The following is a 24,706-nucleotide window of genomic DNA, read 5'->3' as shown; positions in this document are numbered from 1 at the left end:
ATTAGATGAACATGTAAACATAGTAAACATGTGTCAGGTTTACATTGTAATTGTACCCAAATGTGCCTGAATACAAAACAGAAGCTCGTAACTTCAGCTGGAATTCAACGATGTATATAAAGTGCGGTGGTTTTTTTTTTCTACAACCAGTATATTTATATATGTGTATACACAAACCAGTCTTTTGTCGTTTGCCAGCTATATTCTGATTAAGAACACAGTTGTACTAAGTGTCAAGACTCTTCTACTTTCAGTTGTATGGTCTGTGTCCTTAGCCTTGGCCAGTCCTCCATTGCTCGGTTGGGGTGTGTATGGATATCTTCCCAGGCAATCTTTTTGCTTCTGCAAATGGACGTCTTCCGTTTCGTACACTTTCTTCATGGTCTTCACCTGCTTCGGAATTCCATTTGCGTCCATGACCGTCTGTTACATCCTCATTCTAAAGGAAGTACGGGATAGTAGACGACGCATCGGTCATTTTGACGATAGTCCAATATCGATCAGCGGGCGAGCGAAAGAGATAGCTCCAGCCAATGATGTAGGGAACTCTGGAAAAGTTCTGAATTCCCCAACTTCCACGTTAGTGCATCCGGAAACTATGCATATAAAGATATCTATATCGTCTGCTGGAAAATCACCCCTTGGTGATCCCAAGAACAGACTCAGGGTGACTGCTCAGGCAGATTTATCTGGCACTACGCGCGTATCAACTTACAAGCAAAAGCAGGCACAAAAGCGCATGCGTGAACAAATCCGCCTGACGGCTTCGTTGCTCGTCGTTGTTCTTATCTTCATTGTTGCCTGGCTACCATTTTGTGTGACTATGTTTTGGAGCGTCTTTGGTGGATCCAACCCACCACCACGCACATTGGACATGTTTACTTTGTTACTGGGCTACGCCAATAGCTGCTGCAACCCCATTGTGTACGGGCTAATAAACAAACGCTTCAACGATGCCTTCAGGAAACTGTTCAAATGTCAGTACACGAGAATGTCGCAAATTGTACCCACTGACTTCGCCACCCATTTTCAGTAAACAAAAATGGGCAAGAGCAACTTGATTTCTTCCTTGCTTCTTCACGACAAATCGACTGACGATTTTAAAATGCTACTGCTGACTATTGCCCCCATATTTTGTTTCAAAAGCAAATCTGCAAAGCTCTGGGGCAGGTCGCATGAAGCACACTTAGTGCTAATAGCCCTTAGCTAAGGGCATGCTATTTAAGGACAAACTTAGCTAAGTGAGCTTCATGAAACCGGCCCCAAGAGTGTATGACAGCCATATTATTGATACAATGTATATAATATTTATTTTTACTGATATTCATACAGTCTTATAAATTTCTCGCGTTCTGGGCCGCTTCGGTGGCCTAATAGTTAAAGCGTGCGCCTCGGGGCACACCGAAGATTTTAAAAATGGCACTTGTTGCTGATCCTTTGGCGCTCAGGGCTGAGAGGTTAGAGCAAGGAAAAGGGATTTGTTGATCCGGTGCCAGTATAATATGACAGGTTGAGGTGTCATGTCTTGTGTCTTTGGCATGATACTTCAGTGGTGCCAGCATTTTGGTTGCATGGACTCGCCCTTCCACAAGACGACACGATATATGTACACACACCTAATGACTCGCCGTCATATGACTGAAAAGTTTCAAGTACGACGTTAAACTCCAATCATTCATTCATTCCTTCATTCCCACGATTGGGTCTGATCATACATATCTATTCTCTTAAATAAATCAGAATCACCGAAGAGCCTCTCGCCAGTGTGGTCGCTGTGAGTTCAAGTCCAGCTCATGCTAGGTTCCTCTCCGGCCCTACGTGGGAAGGTCTTCTAGCAACCTGTCGGTGGTCGTGGGTTTCCCCCGGGATCTGCACTGTTTTTTCCTACCCTAATGCCGGCCGCCTTCGAATAAGTGAAATATTGCGTAAATTGCGTAATTGCACTGCGTAAATCGCAAAGAAAGAAATAGAGCAAAATAGATTATTATAGATATATTGTACACATTGTACTCTTTTGCTTCATCGGTTGAAAAATAAAATAATATTCGGTAAACATGAATGAGCTTTTCTTAAAATTTACCTGGCTTGTGATCATCGCTAACTACGCATGTCATTAAGTGCAAGAGATTTAAGCAACAACAACATTATTCTCAATACCGTTTATGTCACGTCGTTTTGCTGAAAAGCAAATGCGTCCATTTGTCCTGTGGACAAAGAAATATATGAAGACAAAATGTCATATTGACAATGACATATTCTAACATACCTCCAAAAACTTTAACATTAAACGCAAAGCAAAGTGTGCTCAAATTGACAATCTATACACAGTTGCCGTCCTCGTCATGGACGCTGGGGCGGTTCCATTTCGCTAATAAAATAGGTGATGGAGGAGGGGGCTGTGTTGTGCTGTCAGAACGTCTGTTTTCCCCAAAATTTGATAGCTCACATTGCCGTCTCAATCGTCGATCCTTTTAGTCCCAAATCTGCAGGACAAGGGTCCAGATGAAAAGTTGTTTGCTTCCATAAATGTTCTTATCACCCGAGCCGTATGGGACGCGATTGTCCTGCTGAAATGTGATCCCGGGGCCGTGTCGCTGCAGGAATGGGACGACAACGGGCGAGAAGGGTTTGGTTTCGGTGACTGACACTCCATGGGGTGGCTGACCTGGCCAACAGGTGTCGACTGTGTCTATAGCTGCTGGAATCCGCGCTGTTGTCATGAGTCGTTACATAAAAAAAAAATAAAAGGTCTACATTGTTAAATTGTCTGTAAATTTTTATTCTGTAATATTTGCACTTCACAATTACCCTTCCCACCGTCAGTTTGCCACCACAGCTCCAGGAATAATACAATGAGAGAACGTCGCTTTTTCATCGCCACCTCCATTTCAGTGAAACAACAACAACATCCAAAGTTTACGACAATGAATATTAAGGCTACACGTATGTAGAGCATATGATTAAATGGATTTGCTAAATTATTTTTAGAGGCTGGAACATAGTGATTTTATACATCGAATATATAAGCAAGCAGGGCACACGTAAATAACTTAGCGGCAGCCGTTTAACGAAGTGTTTATCATTCAAGGGAAGTAACTCGTATATTTCAATGTCACATTAAATATGCGTCTATTTTCTTTCAATTTTGCCTAACAGAATCCAAAACAATTATGCCTTGAACTTTTGCATACCATTAGAGAAATATTTAAACATTATGAAATGATCAGTTGATAAGGAGAATAATTAAGCAGATAATAGCTCTGGAAATTTTCTAGCCACTTTTAAAAATAGGACTAAATTTTCTGTCGATACATCAAACAAGGTAGGCCTACTCACAGAAGTTCTCTTTCCAGTGGACAAATTTCTGGCAGGCTGATTTGCACCATCTTGTGTACATTTGTTAAAATACAAAGCCCAAGAAAATTAAAAAATTTTTGGTTATCATGGTAACTGCCAATGTGAACAATGTGTGTCAGTCAGGTTTGTCTCATATTATACTACAAAGTTACGAGGCAAGCTTTATACAAGTAAGAGGCGATTTTGTAATATGACCACAACGCTGTGCTTGAGCTGCTGAAAACAGCATTTGTTACCATCAATAACTATAAAAGGAGCATGGTGGCGAAATGTGAAGGTTTACCACACCATAACTGACCCGCCGCCACAACGGTTACTCTCGGCCACACAGGCATTAAAGCTGGGATTAAAGACAGATGTCTCTTAATCCCAGTTGAAATTAACGCTCATCACGACGATGATACACCTGCGCAAGATCGGTGGATTCGTTTAACAAATTTTAGAAACAGACGTCAAACAGCCGTAGAAACCGCACGAATCATTCCAGTCCACCGTCGCTTAAACCCACAAACCGTGTGAGTTCGTCTGCGGGTGGTTGGGTTGCGCGAACGCCATACTGCGATACGTCCGTCGTTGACGCCACAATATCGTCAAGCAAGGTTGCAATGATGTAGACAGCACTGCAGACGAACTGCACACTAGTGGCGAAATGTACGCGTTACGGATGAGTCACGTTTCCACCTTCCCATTCAGATAGGCGTCAAAGCGACGTCCAGAGAGTGGACGATCGATTGTGTCCTGAAAAGTTCTCTGGCGTCGGCCGAGCGCTTCTATGGTGTTTGTGTGCCAATGCATCCGCCTCGCAACCTCCTCTTGTGTTAGTCCGGCAGAAAGCATACCGACGGCCTGATTATGCTCGTTTAACGTCAGTCTTGGCACGACGTCGTTATGCCTTCTAGACTGAATGGGTGACTATCCAATGGCACACAAAATTAACAAATCAGAGCACCCAGAGTCGTTAAATACTCACCACGTGACAACGGTGTCACGCGGCCCGTGTGTTTGATATAACGTCTAATTTATTCTGTGAATGCGTTTTCTGTGATCCCCTATAGCGGAAATTAATGTAACTTTTTTGACCGAGTATATATTACAAATTACTTATCCATTAGACTCAGACAGAGGTGCCCCTAACGTTACGTGACAACAGGAATCATTACAACATCTCACTAAACACTCGCCATGCCCACGTGATTGTGTTCTGATACACCTAGCAGAGAGGGCATGTCAAGTTACTCTACCGTTCGCTCATTAAAAACTACTGTTGGTGGAAATAACCCAAGAAAGTCGATCAGCCATTTCCTCTGTCCAAAATAGGTCCGATCTGAAGCTTTGATACAGAGATGACGTAGCATGTATTGGCACTGGGATACAGGAGGGCAGATAGCATGACAATGGCGTGGGCGACGGTTAAGCTTTCTGGGAGGACGTGGGGGGTAGCCTCCACGAAGAATTGAACTCTCTTATTGATTTATTGACTGGTAGCAGACTAATGAGGGTGACGGTGGGTTTGGTGGGGGTTGTGTGGATAGAGAAGCTTATCTCACAGAGAAATCTTATATAGGTTCAGCAGAATCTCTGGTGGGTTGTAATGCTGACTTATTAGGCCAGTTATTGTCTTAGGGCAATCGATAATGCCTTAGCCTACAGTTATGTCGACGTTTGTAATTATAAGAGACATAATACATGAAGTGAGTACACAGACTTACACTGCGGATTCTCATTACGTAAACCTGTCATTAAAGGGCCGACCGTAGTGAGCCAACAATAGATTAGTCCCACGTGACGGAGGTCCTTAGCAGTTATGTAACTAGGGGTTATAACACAATATTATATATCGGATCGTGGCCAAATGAGTACGATGTCAGCCGCTCAGTGAGACTCCAGTCTTACAATGGTTAGGCATTTTTCAAAACCTCTCCTTGTTCTCAGCTCGAGAGGCTTTAAAAGATACTTGAAATGGTGCTATGAACGAAGATTATATGGTTTAAGGAACATGACTAAAAATACTTTTTTTTTTTCTCATTTTTATGGTATATTTTATATTTCCTAATCACTCCCCTATTTTATGCATGTTTTTCGTCAGTGGTCGAAAATATTGGGAAATGACGTCACCGATGAACAAACAAGAAGAGCGAGATCAGCTTAGCTACCTCAATTTGTCCCCCCCTTATCACCACCACCAAAACCACCACCTCACACACAAACACAAACTTAGCTGGTGTCGCCGTTGACGTCACCAAAACAGGCTACTTAATTTCCGAAATAACCATTCCGGCCTTACGAAAACTATAGTTTAAAGCCATTTTTATACCCCCAGGAGAAAGCTAATAAGCCTTTTGTAGTCATAGGCAACATAGGCTGGAGAAAGGTAGAAATTTGACTCTTCAGAAACTTTGTGAGATAGCCAGATCCATGGAAATGTCAGAAATTCAGGCTAAAGACATTGAAGGGACAACAGCATAAAATGCTAAAGTATATGTCAAAAAGGAGAACCCTCCAAAATAATGAGACACTAACTCCAAGTCACATTCAAATTCCCACAGGAAAAAGCCTAACCAAACCATAAACAAAAATATCAGGTGCTTTGCTTGTGGATATTTAGGTCATACATACAGAGACCAGAAATGTCCTCGTGGCAAATGATGCGATCGGTGTCATTTCAAGGGTCATTTCAAAAGTTGTACAACTAAACTGAAGGAAAGCACTGGAAAAGTTCATCATGTAGACACTTCACAAAGCAAATCTCACAGTGGTGACGAGTTCGTATTTACCTTAAATGAGACATCTAGCAGTTCAGAGAAAGCCAACCTGACGTTTCCGGGGGGGGGGAGGGCGGGGGGGTAAAACTTCAGCTGATAATCGATTCTGGTAATGTCATTGACAAACAACTATGGCAGAAACTGAAACTACAGAAAATTAAATGTCAGCCCAAGAAATGTGAGAAAATCCTGTATGGATATGGGAACAAAACCACTGAAAACAGTAGGAGCTTTTGTAGCGGACATCTGTGTAGAGGACCGTCAAATAGCAGCAGAGTTTGTTGTGACTGAAGGTCAAGGTCAGCCATTGCTGGGTAAAGATTCAGCAGAACAACTTGGTGTTTTAAGGTTAGGACATGAAGTAAACACTGTGCAAACACAATCAGACAGCAACATAGTGGAGGAATTTAGAGACTGTTTCACAGGATTTGGGAAGCTAAGAGATTTTCAGCTGAGAATTCACATTGATCAAACCGTCCGACCTGTAGCACAGGAAGTAAGACGTGTACCCTTCCATCTAAGAGACAATCTCGAAAACAAACTAAATGTGCTAGAAAAACTGGACATCATTGAGCGAGTAGAGGGGCCAACACCCTGGGTATCCCCAGTTGTAGTAATACCAAAGAAAAATGGAGATATCCGACTTTGTGTCGACATGAGACAGGCTAACACTGCAGTATTACGTGAGAGACACCCTATACCTACTGTAGACGAACAACTAGAGGACCGTAAGGTCAGTAAAGTATTTAGCAAACTGGACATTAGATGGGCATATCACCAAATTGAATTAAGTCCTGAATCCAGAGAGATCACGACATTTGTAACACATAAAGGACTGTATCGTTACAAAAGGGGTATATTTGGTATGAGTTTTTCTCCTGAAATGTACCAGAGAGTAATCAACAAGTTCTTCAAGGCTGTGAAGGCATTAGAAATTTACAGGACATAGCAACATTGCCGACTCATTGTCACGACTTCTCTGTGAAAATACAAACTACTGGAGCCCAGTTATGCGGAGGAACACATTTATTTTGTTGCTGAGAATGGGTCACCAGTCAATATTCCGACTGGCACAATTCAGACAGAGTCAGCAGTGGATCAAGAACTTACTAATATGAGACATTGTATACACACAGGCAATTAGGATATTTCACCAACAGGATATAAAGCGATTCGGACTGAACTTTCAATATTAGGACAGTTAGTACTTCGTGGACACAGAATAGTAATTCCCAAAGCTTTAAGGACGCAAGTTGTGAACCTTGCTCATGAGGGCCATCAGAGAATCGTGAAAAAAAAAAAACAGATATTGCGCACTAAAGTATGGTGGCCAGATGCAGATAAAGACATGGAAAATAAGTGTAAATCATGTCATGTATGCCAATACCGTACCAGAACCAATTCAATCAACTCCATTACTGTCCGGCCCATGGAAAATAGTAGCAGGAGACATAATGGGACCACTTCCTGATGGTAACCATATTCTTGTAGTAGTAGATTACTACAGCCGTTTCTTTGAGGTTGACATGATAAAGACAACAGATTCAGGAATACTGATTAAGAGCATGGAGAAAATGTTCTGTACGCTTGGTTACCCAGAGTCTTTATAGGCAGACAACGAAGCAAATTTCGTTTCATCGGAGTTAAAGTCGTATTTGAAAAGTTATGGCACTGACCACAGGCTCACTACACCATTGTGGCCAAAAGCTAATGGCGAAGTGGAAAGGCAGAACAGGACACTACTGAAATGTATGAAGATCGCCCAGGCTGAAGGGAAGAATTGGAAGAAGGAACTGCATCATTTCTAATTGGCCTACAGATCAACTCAACACAGTACAACAGGTGACGCTCCTTCTGAATCGATGTACGGACGAAACATTCGAACCAAGATCCCTCAACCGATAGCTAAATCAGAAAACTGTATATGACACGCCTGTTCGTGATACCGATCGTGAACGGAAACAGAAAAGTGAGGACAGCGTAGACCAAAACGACATGCCCAGCCAAGTGACGTTTTACCTGGAGATACTATCGTGTTACAAAAGAGACGGTGGAACAAATTATCAACCAGATATGCTGACGTGTCTTATGAAGTTGTAAACAAATTTGGAAACCAGTTAACGCTGAAGTCAACAGGTGTCCACTACATGCGAAACTCATCACATATACACAAATATCAGGACGACCCAGCAGAACCTCTAAATAGTCGCTTCCGTGCAAGTGAGTCAGCAGTTAAGCAGAGCGGGGTTATGGATGACAACAGTTCTTGTGACGAGACTGAAAATGTGTGTGAACCATCAAGTGTGAGATCTCGTCCTGACAGACGATCTCCCAAATATCTTCAGGACTATGTGGCGTAGACTAGTTACATTCTGTTAGTGACTTATGGGGCAGAATAATCCCCGTCACCACAGAGAGGCTCTGAAGCAGTCTACTTCATCCTCCTAATTTTCCTTAAGTTTATCACAGGTGATTTTAGTTAATTTAAAGGTTAAGACATTTTTCAAAGTGATTACATTTAGTGGAAACATTATTGAAATGAATCATCCGTAACATTGTGAAAGAAGTTGACCCTGTTTTTCTTTAGTATGTCTTCCAGAAGATTTACGAAAAAAAAAAGAGAAAAAGAAAAGGATAAATGCAAATTGTTTTTAAAAAGGGAGAGATGTAATGTACTGTAACACACATGCAAAGTCCGTATCTGAGGACAAGTATAGTTTTTGAAGCTCCCGAGGGGGTTGTACGTCCGTGCAATGGCGGAATACAGTTTGAGTGTGTTAGATCATCTTGTTATTTAATGATGGTTAAATCCGGGTATCTATTTCCCCAAACATAACAGCTTACTTACATACGCACTGAGCTCGTTCTGAAGGGTGAAAATCTGAATGTGAATTGTGAGACAGTTCATCGGTAACTTGTCAAAGGTGGTCGCCCCGTTTCCTCCACCTATAAAAACTGACAGCCGTCATTAAGTGGGTTTTCTTGGCTGAGGTGGTTAGCGTTCCAACACGACGCAATGACTCAAGAGCCTCTCAGCAATGCGGTGGTGTGAGTTCAAGTCTAGCTTATGCTGGCTTCCCCTCCGGCCTTACCTGGGGAAGGTCTTGCAGCAACTTGCGGATGGTCGTGTGTCTCCAATGGGCTCTGTCCGTTTTCCTCCCACCTTAATGCTGGCCGTCGTCGTATGAATGAAATAGTCTCGAGTGCGGCGTAAAACATCAATCAAATAAATAAGTAATTAAGTCAGTAATTGTTAAAATGATACGACAGGATTACTGCGGAAGACAACACCTACACTTGTTAATTTAACATAAGAAGGTGTTAGATTATATTATTTTCTATATCATTTGGTAAAGTGTTAAAGTTGTCTTTAAATCGGTCAATAAAAGACTTCGCTGAGCGATACAAATCTGAAATTATGAACTTTCTGCGTGGCGTCACCCCTCATGAGGATTACGATTTTAGGAAACAATGGTTGCAAACTTAATACTTTGCTTGCTGTTGTATGGAGACTGACCTCGCAGGTGAAACACAAAGGTTTTCGGATTACTGACCTTGAATTTTAAGATAGTGAAATAAATTAGAGATGACTATTGAACTCTTTCATTACTTTGTATGTGCTGTTTTAAATTCATAGCTGATATAAGACTTATTATGACGACCGACCCAGTTGACTCATTTGGTAGAGCATCCGCTTCGGGGACGCTACCACCTCAGTTACTATGGGTGGAGGAAACTATTCTCGGGGGTGGTAGATCCAGGATCAATCCTCGGTGGGGTCACACCTAAGAACTTAAGGAGGACGTAGCTTCCTCGCTTAGCGTGCAGCATTAAGAGGATAGTGCAACGACTGGTTGACCCATATCAGTATAATGGCTTGAGTGGGGCAGCTAACTTGGCTTCGGTAAGTCGTCTTAATGAAGTAACATTAAATAAAAGAGCCGTGGAAATCCGTCCTGCAACAAGAAGGCACATTTCAGGTATATGCACTTCAAGCACTCTGTCGTCGTCATATGACTGAAAAATTTGCTAAGTAGGCCTACCGCGTTAAACCCTCAGCAATCACTCACTCACTCAATCATTAAGAAAACTGACTAACTTCTTTGCATTTCATCTTTAAACTGGGTTAAAAAGTTTCATCTTTAAAAACGTTTTAGGAGTGATTTGATTTGGTTTGATCAGATTGGAGTTTTACAGCGTACCCAAGAGTATTTGACCAATACGAGGACAGCCAACATTTAGGTTGATAGAAACTGGGCAGCGCTCGGAGGAAACCCACGACCATCTGCAGGTGGCTGGAAGATGTTCCCAGGAAAGAAAGCCAGTATGAGTTGGGCGTGAACTCACAGCGGCCCGATTGGTGAGAGGCCTCTGAGGCATTGTGTTGCGTTAACGCTTATCACTTCGCCACGGAAGCGCCTTGTTTGATTGAGAAACAAACGAAGCATTCAAAATAACTGCACTGAATGTCATTTGTCCGGATCTAGATACAACTTTAAGCTAGCAGCAGTTACGGCCGTTCCATTAGAAGATTCTATAGCATCATTTCAGTTATTGTCACGTGACAAATCAATGTCAATTAATGGCTTTATTGATTAACAATAACCTCGATATTAACATGCCAATGAATAACTGGATACATTGAATGTTATTGGAGAAAATACGGCATGTAAATGTATAAAGCAATGAATTTGTCATGTCAACAATGCAGAGAAAAGGAACATTGTCCAGATCTTCGCCAACATTGACTCCCTGAGAGTCGGTAAAGGTAACATTGTCATCCCAAGGGGAAGTACAATGTCAATCAGGTCCCCTTTGTTGAAGAAGTTGGGCCTGATGACTTGCAGACGCTAATTATAGTCCATGAGTAGGGTCCTTTGAGTAGAATACGTTGGGTTAGCATGATCATAGCTCAAGATATCACCTCTCAAGTTTATGGTTAGTTAATTCAACTTTCCAGATGACTCGTCTAAGATTTATATTGTTAAAAGCTAAATTAAATGTATAATAGAATTAATTTTTATGGAATCCGAAGGTAATTGATAATCCATTAAAGGCAAAGACCACTCTAAAATGACGAATATATCAGACGAAGGACCAGTAAAAACTGCCAGGAAAATAGTTGGTTGTATTTCTTTTGGAATTTTTATAACCGATCAGATTCTACGGTGGTCTGTGGTGACACAGCAGGTATCAGTTACGTCAAATCTATGCTTTTTGACTGAAATAATTGGTTTCAAGGTAAAAATCCGCGAATGCAATCATAGATCTATATGTAAATGCATTTTGAAAGGTGAAGTGTAGCGGTCTAATGTGTGTTAAGTTAGAAAAACATTGTGTGACGTCATTGGTAGCACTGTCATCAGAAAAGTCCACCATAGAATAAAATATTCAAATGCATTTTACTAGGTTAAACAAATGGTAAAAAAATATTTTATCTATTTTTCTGGATAGTTTTTAGTGGCCTTTCATCTGATACATACTCCATTCTAGTACTTTCTTTGTTTTTAACAGATCTAGACCAAGGATGGTTAACAGCAGCCTTTTACTGATGCTAGAGGGAGACTCAGACGCGTCGTATTAACATGAAGATCATATGAACTGTTTCAAGTCTGTGCCTCGGAACTGACATGCACATACCAACCGTCAACTGTAATGGTTTCTCAAAAACACGTATACGGACATAGCATTATTGGACGAGATTCCCCTTTAGCACAGTTATGTTCCAAACCACTCTCTTTGTGTCAGTTAAGATGGCCGTCAGTAGTATCGCTTTATGGGATTCGAACGCATTCAGAATTCCAAATCAGCGGATTCATCACTAGTTGTCGGCGTGCGAAAGGCAGATAAAGCATTGTGACTTGGCATCGATTACAGACGAGTGAACCTGAAAGTACTACATGATCGTTGACCGATCTCGTAAAATTCAGATATCTGTTGTATAAGAGAGTAAACATAGAGCAGCGACAATAGCGTGATATATGGCAAATGATCACACGTAATCATGGAATCCAATCTCTTAACTCAGTTCAACTCAGAGTATCATTCTAAAGATTCACATATATAAATAGTTAAACAGTAGCAACTTACGCGTGCCTGACATTATGGCTAGAGCTGAATTAGGTAATAAAATGTTATTTTCAATTTATTTGAATATAATAAAACACATACATCGTAGAGAGCAAATTCAGAAGAGTGGTGGCGACAAAGTGGCATTTGGCAAATAGTCACATGTGACCGGTAATTTGCCTCAAATAAACTTTATTCTAACTATTCAGGTGCATGCTTAAAACGTAGCAACGTACACTCCCTTGGTTAAGTAGAATTAAACAAAACAAATTGGATTGAGGATAGCTACCTAGTATGAGATTTATTTATTTACTTAATTGATAGGCGTTTATGCGGTATTCAAGATTATTTCACTTATACGACGGCGACCAGCCTTATGGTTGGAGGAAACCACGCAGAGCTGAAGAATTCCTATGTACGACGTTAAACCTCAAGCACTCACTCACTCAATTACTCAAAGTGCTGTGTTGTCCTCACACTTAACATGCAATCACATTCAATAAACAACGCAAATGGACCAGGCCTTGGGGATGTTTATTCCACTGCAGAATCCTGGTCACGACAGTAATAGTTGGCAAATCCCCACACGTATAACCAGTGAAATTCGGCTATTTATCAACTTATCTCAGTTAGAATTTTATCTCAGCTGTTCAGGTACTTGCATTCTTGTGATCATAGTTGTCAGTTACTAGATGTCAGTGCTGTAGAAGTTAGAGAATCTTACCAATGACGTTGAAATAAAAATTAAGCTAATGTCATCTCTTAGGGCATCTGGCAAGAATACGTTAGATGTGGTGGTCAAGAAAGGGTTATTTTGCGATGTCAATTTTAATAGCCGCTGTAAATTCACGTTAGGCTGAAGTTTAGTTTCTGGTTGAATTTAAGTTCCAAAGTGGTTGTGTGAAAATCGGTTTCGTCCTACGGGCATAGTCCTATATTAAACCTACATGGAATTCAGATTGAATAGCGATTTTGCCTGGATACTGTGTGTTTCTCTCTGGTGAAATGGTCAGTGGCTGATTATTAAAGTTGAGTGTCTGGAACATTGTGATACCGGGAATAGGAGGATAACCGACATCTCTGGTCCTCAGCTCGGACATCATCCGGCCATAGCGCAGATCTATGCTCCTCCTCTGCAGTCACCGGGATCTACATTCCAGCGTTGATGATGCACCAGATGGTGGCTTGAATGGTTTCTGTAGCAGTGGTTTCTGGAGTAGTCAATTTCTGAAGTAGTATAATTTCTGAAGTAGTTAATTTCTTTAACAGAGGTTTTATGTAGCAGAAGAATTTTTGTGGTTAATAGTTAATTTGTGTCACTAGTAGTTTTTGACATATTATAAATGTACCTTAGGAAAATGGGAATATAGGCCTAAATGAACTAGTATAGCTACTCCCTCAATTCCGAACGTTTGTGTTGTTTCTAGGGATAAGCAATTACATATATCTGTTACCTCGGGCTGTGCTAGTTACAATACTTAGATACAATGGTTTCATATCCGGTAGTGTGCGATTGGGTAGAAATGACTTCTGACCGAGGTTCATTGAATTTTCGCGTCGTGCTACACTTGGTGCGTTAGACCATCGTCAAATCATTTGAGCCATACACATGTCTAATGTTCCTTGTGACATCTTATGAGATTACATATCTAAACAGCGAAAGGGTTAGTGAAGAATATTTGGCTGCTGTTCTATAAATACAGTCATTACCAGCGCCAGGGGTATTGGCTTTGTCTGTAGTACTTTAAAGGTAAACTGCCAAAGTTTTTAGTTAGAATCTTAATAAAGTTAATGAATCTGTACAGTCAATAATTTGCTCAAAACCCCCTTGTCCATGCGTTTCCCCTGGTCCATTCATCTGAACGTTAACAACATAACCTAGAGTGTCAGGGGCTCTCAGCAGATATCATACATCAATACATGATTTGTCCTCCTAGTCAATTACGTTGTGTTGGTGATTTTCATTTACTGCTCCAGCTACTGCTAAAAGTAGGTAAGTCAATCATTTGCCTTAAATAGTGGCATTGGGCTCTGTTTATGGCTGTATCACTTTGTTCATTCATTTTCGACTCCGCTGCCAACATCATGCGCAGATCCAGATATTACTACTGCCTGACGAGATGAATTACGCGCCTCTACATTCTGTTGTATCAGCGAGAAAAGCAGTTCAAGCGTATGGCATCCAAAAAGCAACAGGTATAAATTTACAAGTATCGGCTCGGTGTCTTTAAGTCAGCTATGAAAATTTTTTGCAGGGAGTTGAATTTTAATATATAATGGAATATATTAATACTGAATCTGAATAGCTCCTGTGTAAACAGAATATGTCCATACGAAAACTGAGCATTGCATAAGCAAAACGCATTGTGCCCTCAACACATTGTAACAGCTGTGTTGTGGGCCTACATGCGACCATGGAGATAGAATAGAAGGAGGCACTACTGGGCCTGGTCACGGTCCACGTACATCGTAACAAACTGGTCACCAAGAACGCTTCTAAAGTTCATTCAGAGTGATCTATGAGCACATGTTTTATGGACAGCTCTATAAGACTTGGTTAGGTTGTTACAGTGATCTGAAAAATGTAGATAACATCTCAAATTATTGACTGCTGAAGTCAGTTGGAACTCGGACGCATTTTTTTCATGGAAATTCAGTGTTAAAAAATCCAAAAAAGGCCTATTTGATTAACATTAGAAAAACTGAGAAAATCAGATTTTTAACTATCTTTGACAGTGTACTGATATACTTTCCGATCAACTTTCACCAAAAAAGGTTACGCAAACTAAAAGAGCAAAATGAAAAGTATATACATAGCATGTTATTTGGGAGTTGGAAGCGCCAATTCCGAGTTCTTGGGAGTAGTGCATTAACTGCTTCTGCAATATTTTCCTCTCATCGCATGCACACAAGAGCTTGGGTCTGCCTGACGCATTGTGTAATGTCGTTCATATATAGTAAGGACGAGGTCTAACACAATATTGCTTTTAGGAAACTCTTCCTGGCGCGCAGTCCTGTTTCTAAACCTCTACACTTGTTATTTTTGAGGTTTAAACATACCAGTTGATAACAGAGGAAATGCAATTGTAGCATGCTTGGGTGGAGTGCTGTATACAAGTAGACTTTCAGGCAAGTTCCTCAGCCGCTGCATGGGTAGGGCAGGTGATTTTGATTAGTTATCTCATTGATCACTATATGGTAGATGCCAAAATGGAGTTAAGAAAATATAGTTGAATCCCAGACCTTCTAATGAAAACATATGTCAGGGATGACAGAATTTCTTGAGCCAAAAATCAATATTCTTTCATAGAATTAAATTGTAAATATTTACCAAAAATTGCTTAAATAATTGCCGTTCAAAAATTGAATGGTTTCTGTAAATGCACCGGCAAGACTCGGGTTGTTCTGAAGTAAGAGCAAAATATGATTAAATTATCGCTGCATGGCTGACTTTTTTTTATTCAACAATCTCTGGTATAGCCTTTTGGAGTAAAAATTAACATAACTCTTCTTGTCCAACAGAGCTTGCGTTGCAAAAGGATTTGTTGCAAAGTTTGCAAAATCCATTTCTCTCAGTGTTGAATTCAAAGATCTTCATAATGGATCAAACTAAATGAAATAATGACCTCGAGTTTGTTCCAAACTGAACTAGATAAACCAGTAGGAATGCATCAAACACAACACAAACATGTAAATGATCAGATTTTACCCGAATCTTATACAGTAAGCTGATAAATCCATGAAATTCAGTAACTGTAGATCAACATTTGTAACAATATAGACCCTATAATCCCTGGAAATTTCATTTGTTTAGGGCAGAGAGGATGCTAATTAAAGAACCATCAACAACTCACTTGATTTTCATAGAAACTTCAATATTACACATGTACATGTATGTATATTTTCTGCTTTGTTTGTGGGATTCCAAGATCAAGACGCCAGCGAGTCATTTCTTTGTCTTCTTATTCACTAATATACAACTGACTTCAATGTTCAAAACATTTTTTTATGTTAATAACACGTGTCTTGGCTGTTTGCCTGTGACAGCCTCGAGAGTGTTTGCGCCCAGGCCTGACCAAGCCAGACATCTCTACTCTCCTGTCACAACAGAGGAAAGCCCCCCCACAGTGTCGGTGACATAAATTGAACACTGTGAAGCCTGTTAGTTGTGCCTGCATCTATTCTTCCTCCATGGTGTGACATAACACATATCATAACGTACATGAGTTATGTCACATGGTTAAATTGGGGATGATCATGTGGCCTGATTGATACAACAGTTCTTTGGCTCAAAGATTTCTTGGCGGCTGTTGAAAGGACTAGGTTGCTGTTTGCTGGTAGGGGACTTGTCAAACACCCGGCATTTTATTGATGTCTGGAGACCATTTAATTCCACTTGCTCCTCGGCGGCCTCTGGAGACCGTAGTGGCCACATACATGTTGTTCCATTGGCCACTGGAGGAGACCATTGGAGCCACTGACACTACCGCGACTTAGGTTGGTCGAGCCGGTGGCATGTATTGTAGTGTCTTAACTCACACGATTTGGTGCGACTTCGGGAGCATTGGGACACTATGTCACAGTGTGTGGCCACTGAATCTGCCACCACTGGCAGTCAGATCTACAAATAGAACGCACCCTAAACTTTCGTTTCCCAGCGGATCATTATGACGTCACAGTATGGACAGAACGACATTACAGTAGAAACTAATGATTTGTAACATTGTAGACGTTACACGACAGTCGTTTCTTGATGTAATGAATAGATTGAGGTCCTACTTCACACAGATGCCACCTCACAGAATTAAAAGATATGCCACCTTCTCATTCAGTTTCAAATGAACATCAGAGACGTGGGCCGTCGATCATTAAAGGCAACAAACTTTTCTTAACAACTGCCAGTATTCATTATGAAAAACAGTTTCTTCAATAAATTGACACCACTCTACCAGGTAACACTATCTGATTCTTTACCATTCTCGTAAAAAGAGCTTAATATGTGTCATGGTCTGGGTTATTAAGAGGAAATTTGAAGGGCTTTGTTGGGTTGTTGTTGACTATCAGTCTCTTGACCAATCAGGTCAGGCTTACATCACTTTATTTTCATCCTCAGAAGCCCTGCTCCAGTGCTGATTCCCACAGAAGAGATGAAGACAAAAAATCAGAAGCTAACATGAGCGACACCAAGTCCCCTCAGGTTTGTAAAAAATTTAATTCCATAGTGAAACACGTAGTACCAGAAAAATTGTTTGAAAATTCAGAATTTTTACGAAGTCTTTATTACATCAACCCAATGTACCTAATTCCTCAACCTTCTCGCGTATGAAAGAGCAACTTTCAGTGCAATTTATTTTTAATTTTATTTTGGAGGCAAAACTTCACCCGATTGGATTTGCAAGCATTAGGGCTTCAGAAAAAGTAAGATTTCATCAGTCAACACAGGATAATGCCTTCTGAATATGCTTGAATAAACAACTTCCAAACATGCGAAAAAGTTGAAGAATTACAGTGATTCATTAAATCTTGTATACTTGTTTAGTCTTTAAGTTCAGGTTTATAAATTATTTATTTATTTGTTTGGGTATTGGGTATGTGAGCTTATGTAGACATTTGGATTAGGAAAAATGTTATGCAGATAGAAAATGGCATCTCAGAAAGCATCGATTAACTGATTAACTTAGTCATAATTGTCTTCTGTATCTTTTTCTTTTTAAAACGAATGGGCCATGGCCATTAAAGTTGTGAGTTCAAATCCAGCCCCAACTGGCTCAGCTTCACTTCTAACTGTTTATGCATTCACTACCTGGCAAAGAGTAGTGGCTTACTGCGAGCACTCTAGTTTTGTCCATCCATAGATCTGACTGCCATTCATTGTGAAACTCTTTAGAGTACTGTATTAAACACCAGTCAGATAAGTGAAGATTAATTACCTGTATTGTTGTTTCTCGTTAATCAGCTCCTACATACCGTACAAGTACAGTGCATCTAATAACAGTTATGGTGCTTAACAGGTGTAAAAGTATGGTGCATAAAATGGAATAGATTCAGGGGCATACACATCATCCAATGTAATTATGTTTGTTCGGCCTCTATGACTTTTTGGTTGTCATGCTAGCACAAGACAATGACCCAGCAGCCTCTCACCAATGCTGTGGCTGTGAGTTCTTGTCCAGCTGATGCAGGCATTATCTCTGGGTGTACATGGAAGGTCTTGCAGTAACCTGTACATGGGTTTCTGCTAGACACAGTCCGGTTTCCTCCCATCCTAAAGTTGGCAACTGCTGCATAAGTGAAATACGCTCGAGTACCACCTCAAACATCAATCAAAAATATAATCATTTAGCTCTACCGTTTGAATTTGTGAAGCAGCACCATCACCTCCAATATCCACTCTCAGTTGTTATATTATACAAAGCCTGGCATTCAAAAATGTAGTGAGTTTTGCCAGACACAAATTCTTCACTTGATTTAGGAGGGATGAGTTGTTTGATGCATAATATGGCATATAAAGAGGCTACTTGTGTATGGAAGATTTTTGGAATAAAATCTGTATTTGCTAATCCAATCAAAGTTCACAGCATTATAAGTTTTATGAAGCTTTACTACCAGTTTTGAATGGTAACAGATGAGGCTGTTATATTGTGAAAGGTTATTATTTGGGCTATTCTAAAATAACAGCCAATATTTGATTGGATTTGCACTAGTAAATGTTTTGACCAGAATCTCTGGTATAGACTCTTGAAGAAACAGTAATATAAAATGATAAGCTGCAGATCATTAAAAGCTAACTTAATCATTTTATTGAATATTCTACCCTTTTTTGCGCCTTTAGCCAACACGTAAGTGTATCCTACAGTACTGTAAGACCAGCAAACGATTATAGAATGTACAGTATTGATTACATGAACATGTGGGTGTTGGTTTTCAGGAGCTGGCAGAACAGTTTGAGAGAGAGTTGTGTTGGTGTATAGAACAGTTAGAGTTAGGACTGTCAACAAAAGCACCTGATTCCAGACAGGGTGAGCATTCTCCTCTTGAACCAGTACAGATGTAATCCACCTTGTACTCACATCCTTATTCTAAAATATTATCAAATGTAGCTGAACATATTTTAATTTTGTGGAGAGGTACATGTATGTCCTTGTTCTAATTCACTTTTGTCCTAAGTGCACCATAGCACATTGGCTACCCTAGTTTACTCTATTCTTACCAAAATACATACACTGTAATGTATTAAGGGAGGGTGGATGTAAGTGTGGGGCAAACGGTGGGAGCCACGGCTGTGTGTGTTTTTACTACCAGTATATTCTAGCCTTATTTCACCAATCTCTTCAAAATGTTCTTTTCCTCTCCAGTCGTACAAGCTGGCTGCAGCTGTATAAGTCAGGTATTCTTGAGGACGGCGTAAAACACCAGTTAATCAAATAAATCAAGTTGTTCTTTATCTTTACTCCCCTGAACATTTGTATGTAACTTCCACTCCCCTGGCTTCACTCAACATTTAGTCCCCTCTCCCCTTGGTCCACTCAACATTCAGTCATCTCTCCCCTTGATCCATTCAACATTCAGTCATCTCTCCTCTGGCTCCACAACATTTAGCCCCCTCTCCTCTTGGTCCACACATCATTTAGTCCCCTCTCCTCTGGCTCCATTCAACATTTAGTTCCCTCTCCTCTGGCTCCACACAACATTTAGTCCCCTGTCCTCTGGCTCCACTCAACATTTAGTCCCCTCTTCTCTGGCTCCACTCAACATTCCCCTATCCTCTTGATCCATTCAACATTCAGTCATCTCTCCTATGGCTCCACAACATTTAGCCCCCTCTCCTCTGGCTCCATTCAACATTTAGCCCCCTCTCCTCTGGCTCCATTCAACATTTAGCCCCCTCTCCTCTGGCTCCACACATCATTTAGTTCTTTCTCCTCTGGCTCCACACAACGTTTAGTCCCCTCTCCTCTTGATCCATTCAACATTCAGTCATCTCTCCTCTGGCTCCACAACATTTAGTCCCCTCTGCCATTGGTTCACATAAGATTTAATCCACTCTCTCCTAGTTCCACTCAACATTTAGTCCCCTCTCCCCCTGGCTGCACACAACACATTAGTTCCCTCTCCCCTTGATCCATTTAACTTTTAATCCTCTCTCCCCTGGCACATCTCATCTTTTAGTCTCCTGTCTCCATCCTTCATTACTTTAGTTGCCTCTCTCCTGGTCCACACAATTTTCATCACCCCCTCCACTGTCCAAACCATTCATTGGGCTAGGGGACCATTTTGTGAAGCGTTCTAAACCTGAGGGGTTTTGCAGAATCTAGCATGCATATGTATATTTATTTTTGTGTTTAGCTCGTGAAGCTGTAAAGGTTTTGAGGGTTTTGAGAAATCCGAAGACATTGTTGGTGAAGAAACGGCAGGTGATGAGAGTAACCTTTGGAGATTACAGGAAAAAGATCGAGGCGGAGGAGAAGAAGCTAGCAGCAAGTAAGCCAGTTATGTTAAGCCAAATGATTACTGACTGGCTAACAGTGGAGATAGAATGAGTGAGTGAGTGAGTGAATGAATGCTTAGGGTTTAACATTGTACTTAACAATTTTTCAGTCATATGACGACAAAGGTGTCCTTCGAGTGCATGTGCGCGAAATTTACCTCCTTGTTGCAGGACGGATCTCCACTGCTCTTTTATTTAGTGCTGCTCCACTGAGATGAGTTACTGAAGACAAGTAAGCCACCCCACCCAAGCCATTAGACTTATACGGGTCAGTCAGTTGTTGCACTATCCCCTTAATGCTGAACGCCAAGGGAGGAAGTTGCAGCTTCCTCTTAAGGTTTTCGGTCCACATGCAGGCTTAACCATGTGTCTACCGCCCCAGAAACAAACACTCTACCAACTGAGCTATAGGGACCGGTGCAGTGGCGATAGAAAACCCAAGCTTAAACCTTAGGTTCACACTTAATCTTACTTGTCTTAGAAATGTGTGCCGAGGTTTGTTTGGAAGGTACACGTGAGTGTGATATCCTACTGGAAAAATGCAAGTTTCAGCACCAAAAGTAATATTTTATGACATTTATTTCCTGAAACTTTTGATCATTTTACCCATCAGTGATACATTCTTGTTAAACCCCAAATAAATATATCAAATGAAATTATTTCAAATTACCTGATATTTTGCTCACCAAAAAGTGCTATTTAAGAGGGAAACAAATGTCACTGGCATTAAAATGTTACTAGTAGTTTGGGTAGAAAGATTTTATCCCCCAAACAAACCTCAAAACAAATTCTAGCCAAATGTTACACTTGCGTTGGCCAGGTAGTTGTCTCAGTGTATTTGAGACACCCTATTCCTATAAAATTAAGATTGGAGAGAGAGGGAAATTAGGAGCAAAATTTGAAATGAGACGCCCTGATTTCAAATTCTAGCTAAATATATACGTACAAGTATGTGTTCTTTATCCGTGTACACATAGCAAGGTGCCGTTTATATTTATTTATTTGATTGGTGTTTTACGCTGTACTCAAGAATATTTCACTTATACGACGGCGGCCAGCATTATGGTGGGTGGAAACCGGGCAGAGCCAGGGGGAAACCCACGACCATCCGCAGGTTGCTGACCGACCTTCCCACGTATGGTCAGAGAGGAAGCCAGCATGAGCTGGACTTGAACTCACAGCGACCACATTGGTGCTGAGCTTTATATTCCATACGTCCAATTTGTCTGAAAACAAACCCTGGGAAACATTTGTCAGTGCAACATTAAATAATGTGCAGATTGTATGAAATGTCACTTTCATTCTTTCTCTTGTTATCATCTTACATATTTTCTTTGCTGCACATGTATATTATCAATGTGGCTGAGTCTTTTTGGGGGCATTTTTACATGTGAAACATTTTAGAACATGGCTTTTCTGTTTCACCAAAACTTTCTCACTCGGCATGATTTTTGTGAACTTGTTTTAATCGCTCTAAGTGTAAGTGAAATGCTCTTAAGTATGGCATAAAACACCATTGAGGTAAGTAAATAAGTAAATAAATCACAGCTTATCATGTGTATCCCATAATGCATTGTACAGTTTATAGTGATTTATTTATTGATTTATTTATTTCATTGTGTTGAACACAATACTTAAGAATTTTTCACTTATATGGCGATGGTCAGTTGTATGGATGGAAAATACTCGGGTGCCAGGGGCATAACCACCCACCTGTGAGAACCTACTGACAGACAATACAGCTACATGTACAAGTATCCATACCATATCGATGAGAGGACAGCTTCACTGGCCTGATGGTTAGACAGTCCGCCTCGAAGTCGAGAGACCAGGGATCAAACCCAGGTCGGGTTATATCAGACTATAAAAATAGTAGTTGTTCCTGCCTGCTTGGCACTCAGCACTGAGAGGTTAGAGCAAAGAACATGACTGGTTGGCCCTGTGTCAGTATAATGTGACTAGGTGAGTGTCATGTATGGTGTCCTCGGCATCGTACTTCAGTGACGGCAGCACTTAGGCAGCATGGACCCAGCTTGCCACAAGGATGAATAAATGATTATGGCTTAATGCCACATCGGCAATATCTCTGCCATATCGTGGTGACCTTGCCACAAGAAGACGCAGTGCATGTTCCCACACCTAATGACTCCTTTGCGTCATGTAACTGAAAAATTCTTAAGTATGACGTTCAACCGCAAGTTGTCTTCAATATTAGACTGTTCAATCAGCTTAACTGAGCATCATTGATTGCCTTTTGCCACCAGTGTTGCACAAATTATTATTTATGTGTTGTGCATTGTTTTGTAAATTTGTTATTTCAGAAGCCAGTAAGATATCCTTAACAACTGAGAAATCCAGCAACCAATCAAAAGTGTATAGGCTCTGTCAAAACAAGCAACCGTCTAAGGTGGATACAAATCAGAAGGTAGATGTGACAACAGAAGACAGACATGCACAGGTGACGAATAGAGCTCCTGGGCTTCACGCGAACGGAGAACTAATTAAAGGTGAACAGCAGTGCTTTCATTCTACACGTCTGTTTCATGTATTGTATAGGATTATGAAAATCATTTTTTTGTGTGTGAAAATGATTCAGCTTTAATATAAATCTTCACAGTTGTCTGTTGTAACAAAAAATTTATGGTGCTTATTTCTCTTCGCTTTTAGAACATTGTGATGTCACTGTTAGAACCCTTCATTCATGTTTCCAAAAAAAACAAAAAAAAAAAAACAAACAAATTAACCTTTTTTGTAACATCGTTGCCCAGGGTCACTTTGACATTTCAAAATCCAAGGGGAACAAATTATGGCGTCTTTGAACAAATGGTGGACTGTGCAGTATTGTGAAGATTATTTCTGACAAGTTATAAGTTACAAATTGCCGACAAAATAACAGAAAACTGAAACACCGTCATCGCCATAATTTACCTTGATAACTTTGAATTTCAGATCAGAAACCTTTGCATTTTCCATGTAAGAATGAGAGTGGATTGGCTAAAAATCAGCAAGTAGACGATTTCAATACAGCAGGGACACCTGTGCAGCCTACAGACCCCTGGGTCACTGGTACATTGGGAGGAGGTAACATGTCAACTCACTGTGAGAGGCCAGAGCTAATCAACACCCAGGACCAGGTGTTCGGTTCTCAAGAGAGTGCGTCCTCGGTTGAAGGTGATAATGACCCCCACCCAATAACACACCAACCAAAAGACACGGCGAGTGACAAGACATTTAAATATGTAAAAAGTGATAATAGTTTCAGATTTTCGTTTGTCAGCAGCTGATGTCAGCATTTGCGCGTCTTCCAAAAAAAAAAAAATTAATAAACAAAACACTTTTATGTACATGTATGTATTACTTTTCAATTTCCTTTTGTGACTTATTCATTCTTTTGTGACTTATTCATTCTTTTGTTACTTATTCATTCATTCTTTTGTTACTTATTCATTCTTTTGTTACTTATCACTCTGTTATCTATCATCACTGTGATACATTTATCATATTGGTTCAGAATTATTCTTACTAATCTTACCTTAAAGGAGTAGGAAACAAAAATATGAAGCAAGGGTTATGGGGAGTACCGTGGAAAACTGCAACTAAAAATTGCACTGATTTTTTTCGATGTATTCTTTACCAGGAACAGTGTACATTCATTGTGAAGATAAATGTTCGCATAATATAAAGGATTATTCTGTTGGGTTTTATTTGGTTTTATGTTCTTGTGCAGGGATTTTTCCAACTCTGCTTTATTGATGTAATCTTGCTGGCTTCCTCTCCGACCATACGTGGGAAGGTCTGCTAGCACTCTGAGCATGGTCGTGGGTTTTCCCCGGGCTGTGTCCGGTTTCCTCCCACCATAATGCTGGCCACCGTTGTATAAGTGAAATATTCTTGAGTACAGAGTAAAACACCAATCAAATGAATAAATTAAATAAATTATTGATTTAATAATAATGCCAACAAAATAACAGACAATGGAGTAGTATTTTTTTTTAACTAATCATTTGAAAGAGCTAATGAATAATATATC

At 40.4% G+C, this 24,706-nt stretch overlaps 2 protein-coding genes across 2 annotated transcripts; both read left to right on the top strand.

Annotated features, from left to right (window-relative positions):
• The first annotated feature begins 379 nt into the window (after window positions 1-379).
• On the top strand, window positions 380-1,036 carry LOC135465451 (D(2) dopamine receptor-like). Its single transcript, XM_064742691.1, has one exon. The coding sequence runs from the start codon at window positions 380-382 to the stop codon at window positions 1,034-1,036; it is 657 nt and encodes a 218-aa protein (XP_064598761.1).
• A 5,282-nt stretch (window positions 1,037-6,318) lies between these two features.
• Window positions 6,319-24,210, top strand: LOC135465450 (uncharacterized). The gene is made up of 6 exons (XM_064742690.1): window positions 6,319-6,852; window positions 17,302-17,385; window positions 19,117-19,207; window positions 20,535-20,669; window positions 22,998-23,183; window positions 23,626-24,210. The coding sequence occupies exons 1-6, from the start codon at window positions 6,319-6,321 to the stop codon at window positions 23,958-23,960; spliced, it is 1,365 nt and encodes a 454-aa protein (XP_064598760.1). The 3' UTR covers window positions 23,961-24,210.
• The last annotated feature ends 496 nt before the right edge of the window (window positions 24,211-24,706 follow it).

Source organism: Liolophura sinensis, chromosome 5 (genome assembly GCF_032854445.1).
Source record: "Liolophura sinensis isolate JHLJ2023 chromosome 5, CUHK_Ljap_v2, whole genome shotgun sequence".
Classification (NCBI taxonomy): domain Eukaryota; kingdom Metazoa; phylum Mollusca; class Polyplacophora; order Chitonida; family Chitonidae; genus Liolophura; species Liolophura sinensis.
The sequence above is the reverse complement of the archived record's forward strand: the minus strand, read 5'-3'. Positions and strand labels throughout refer to the sequence as shown.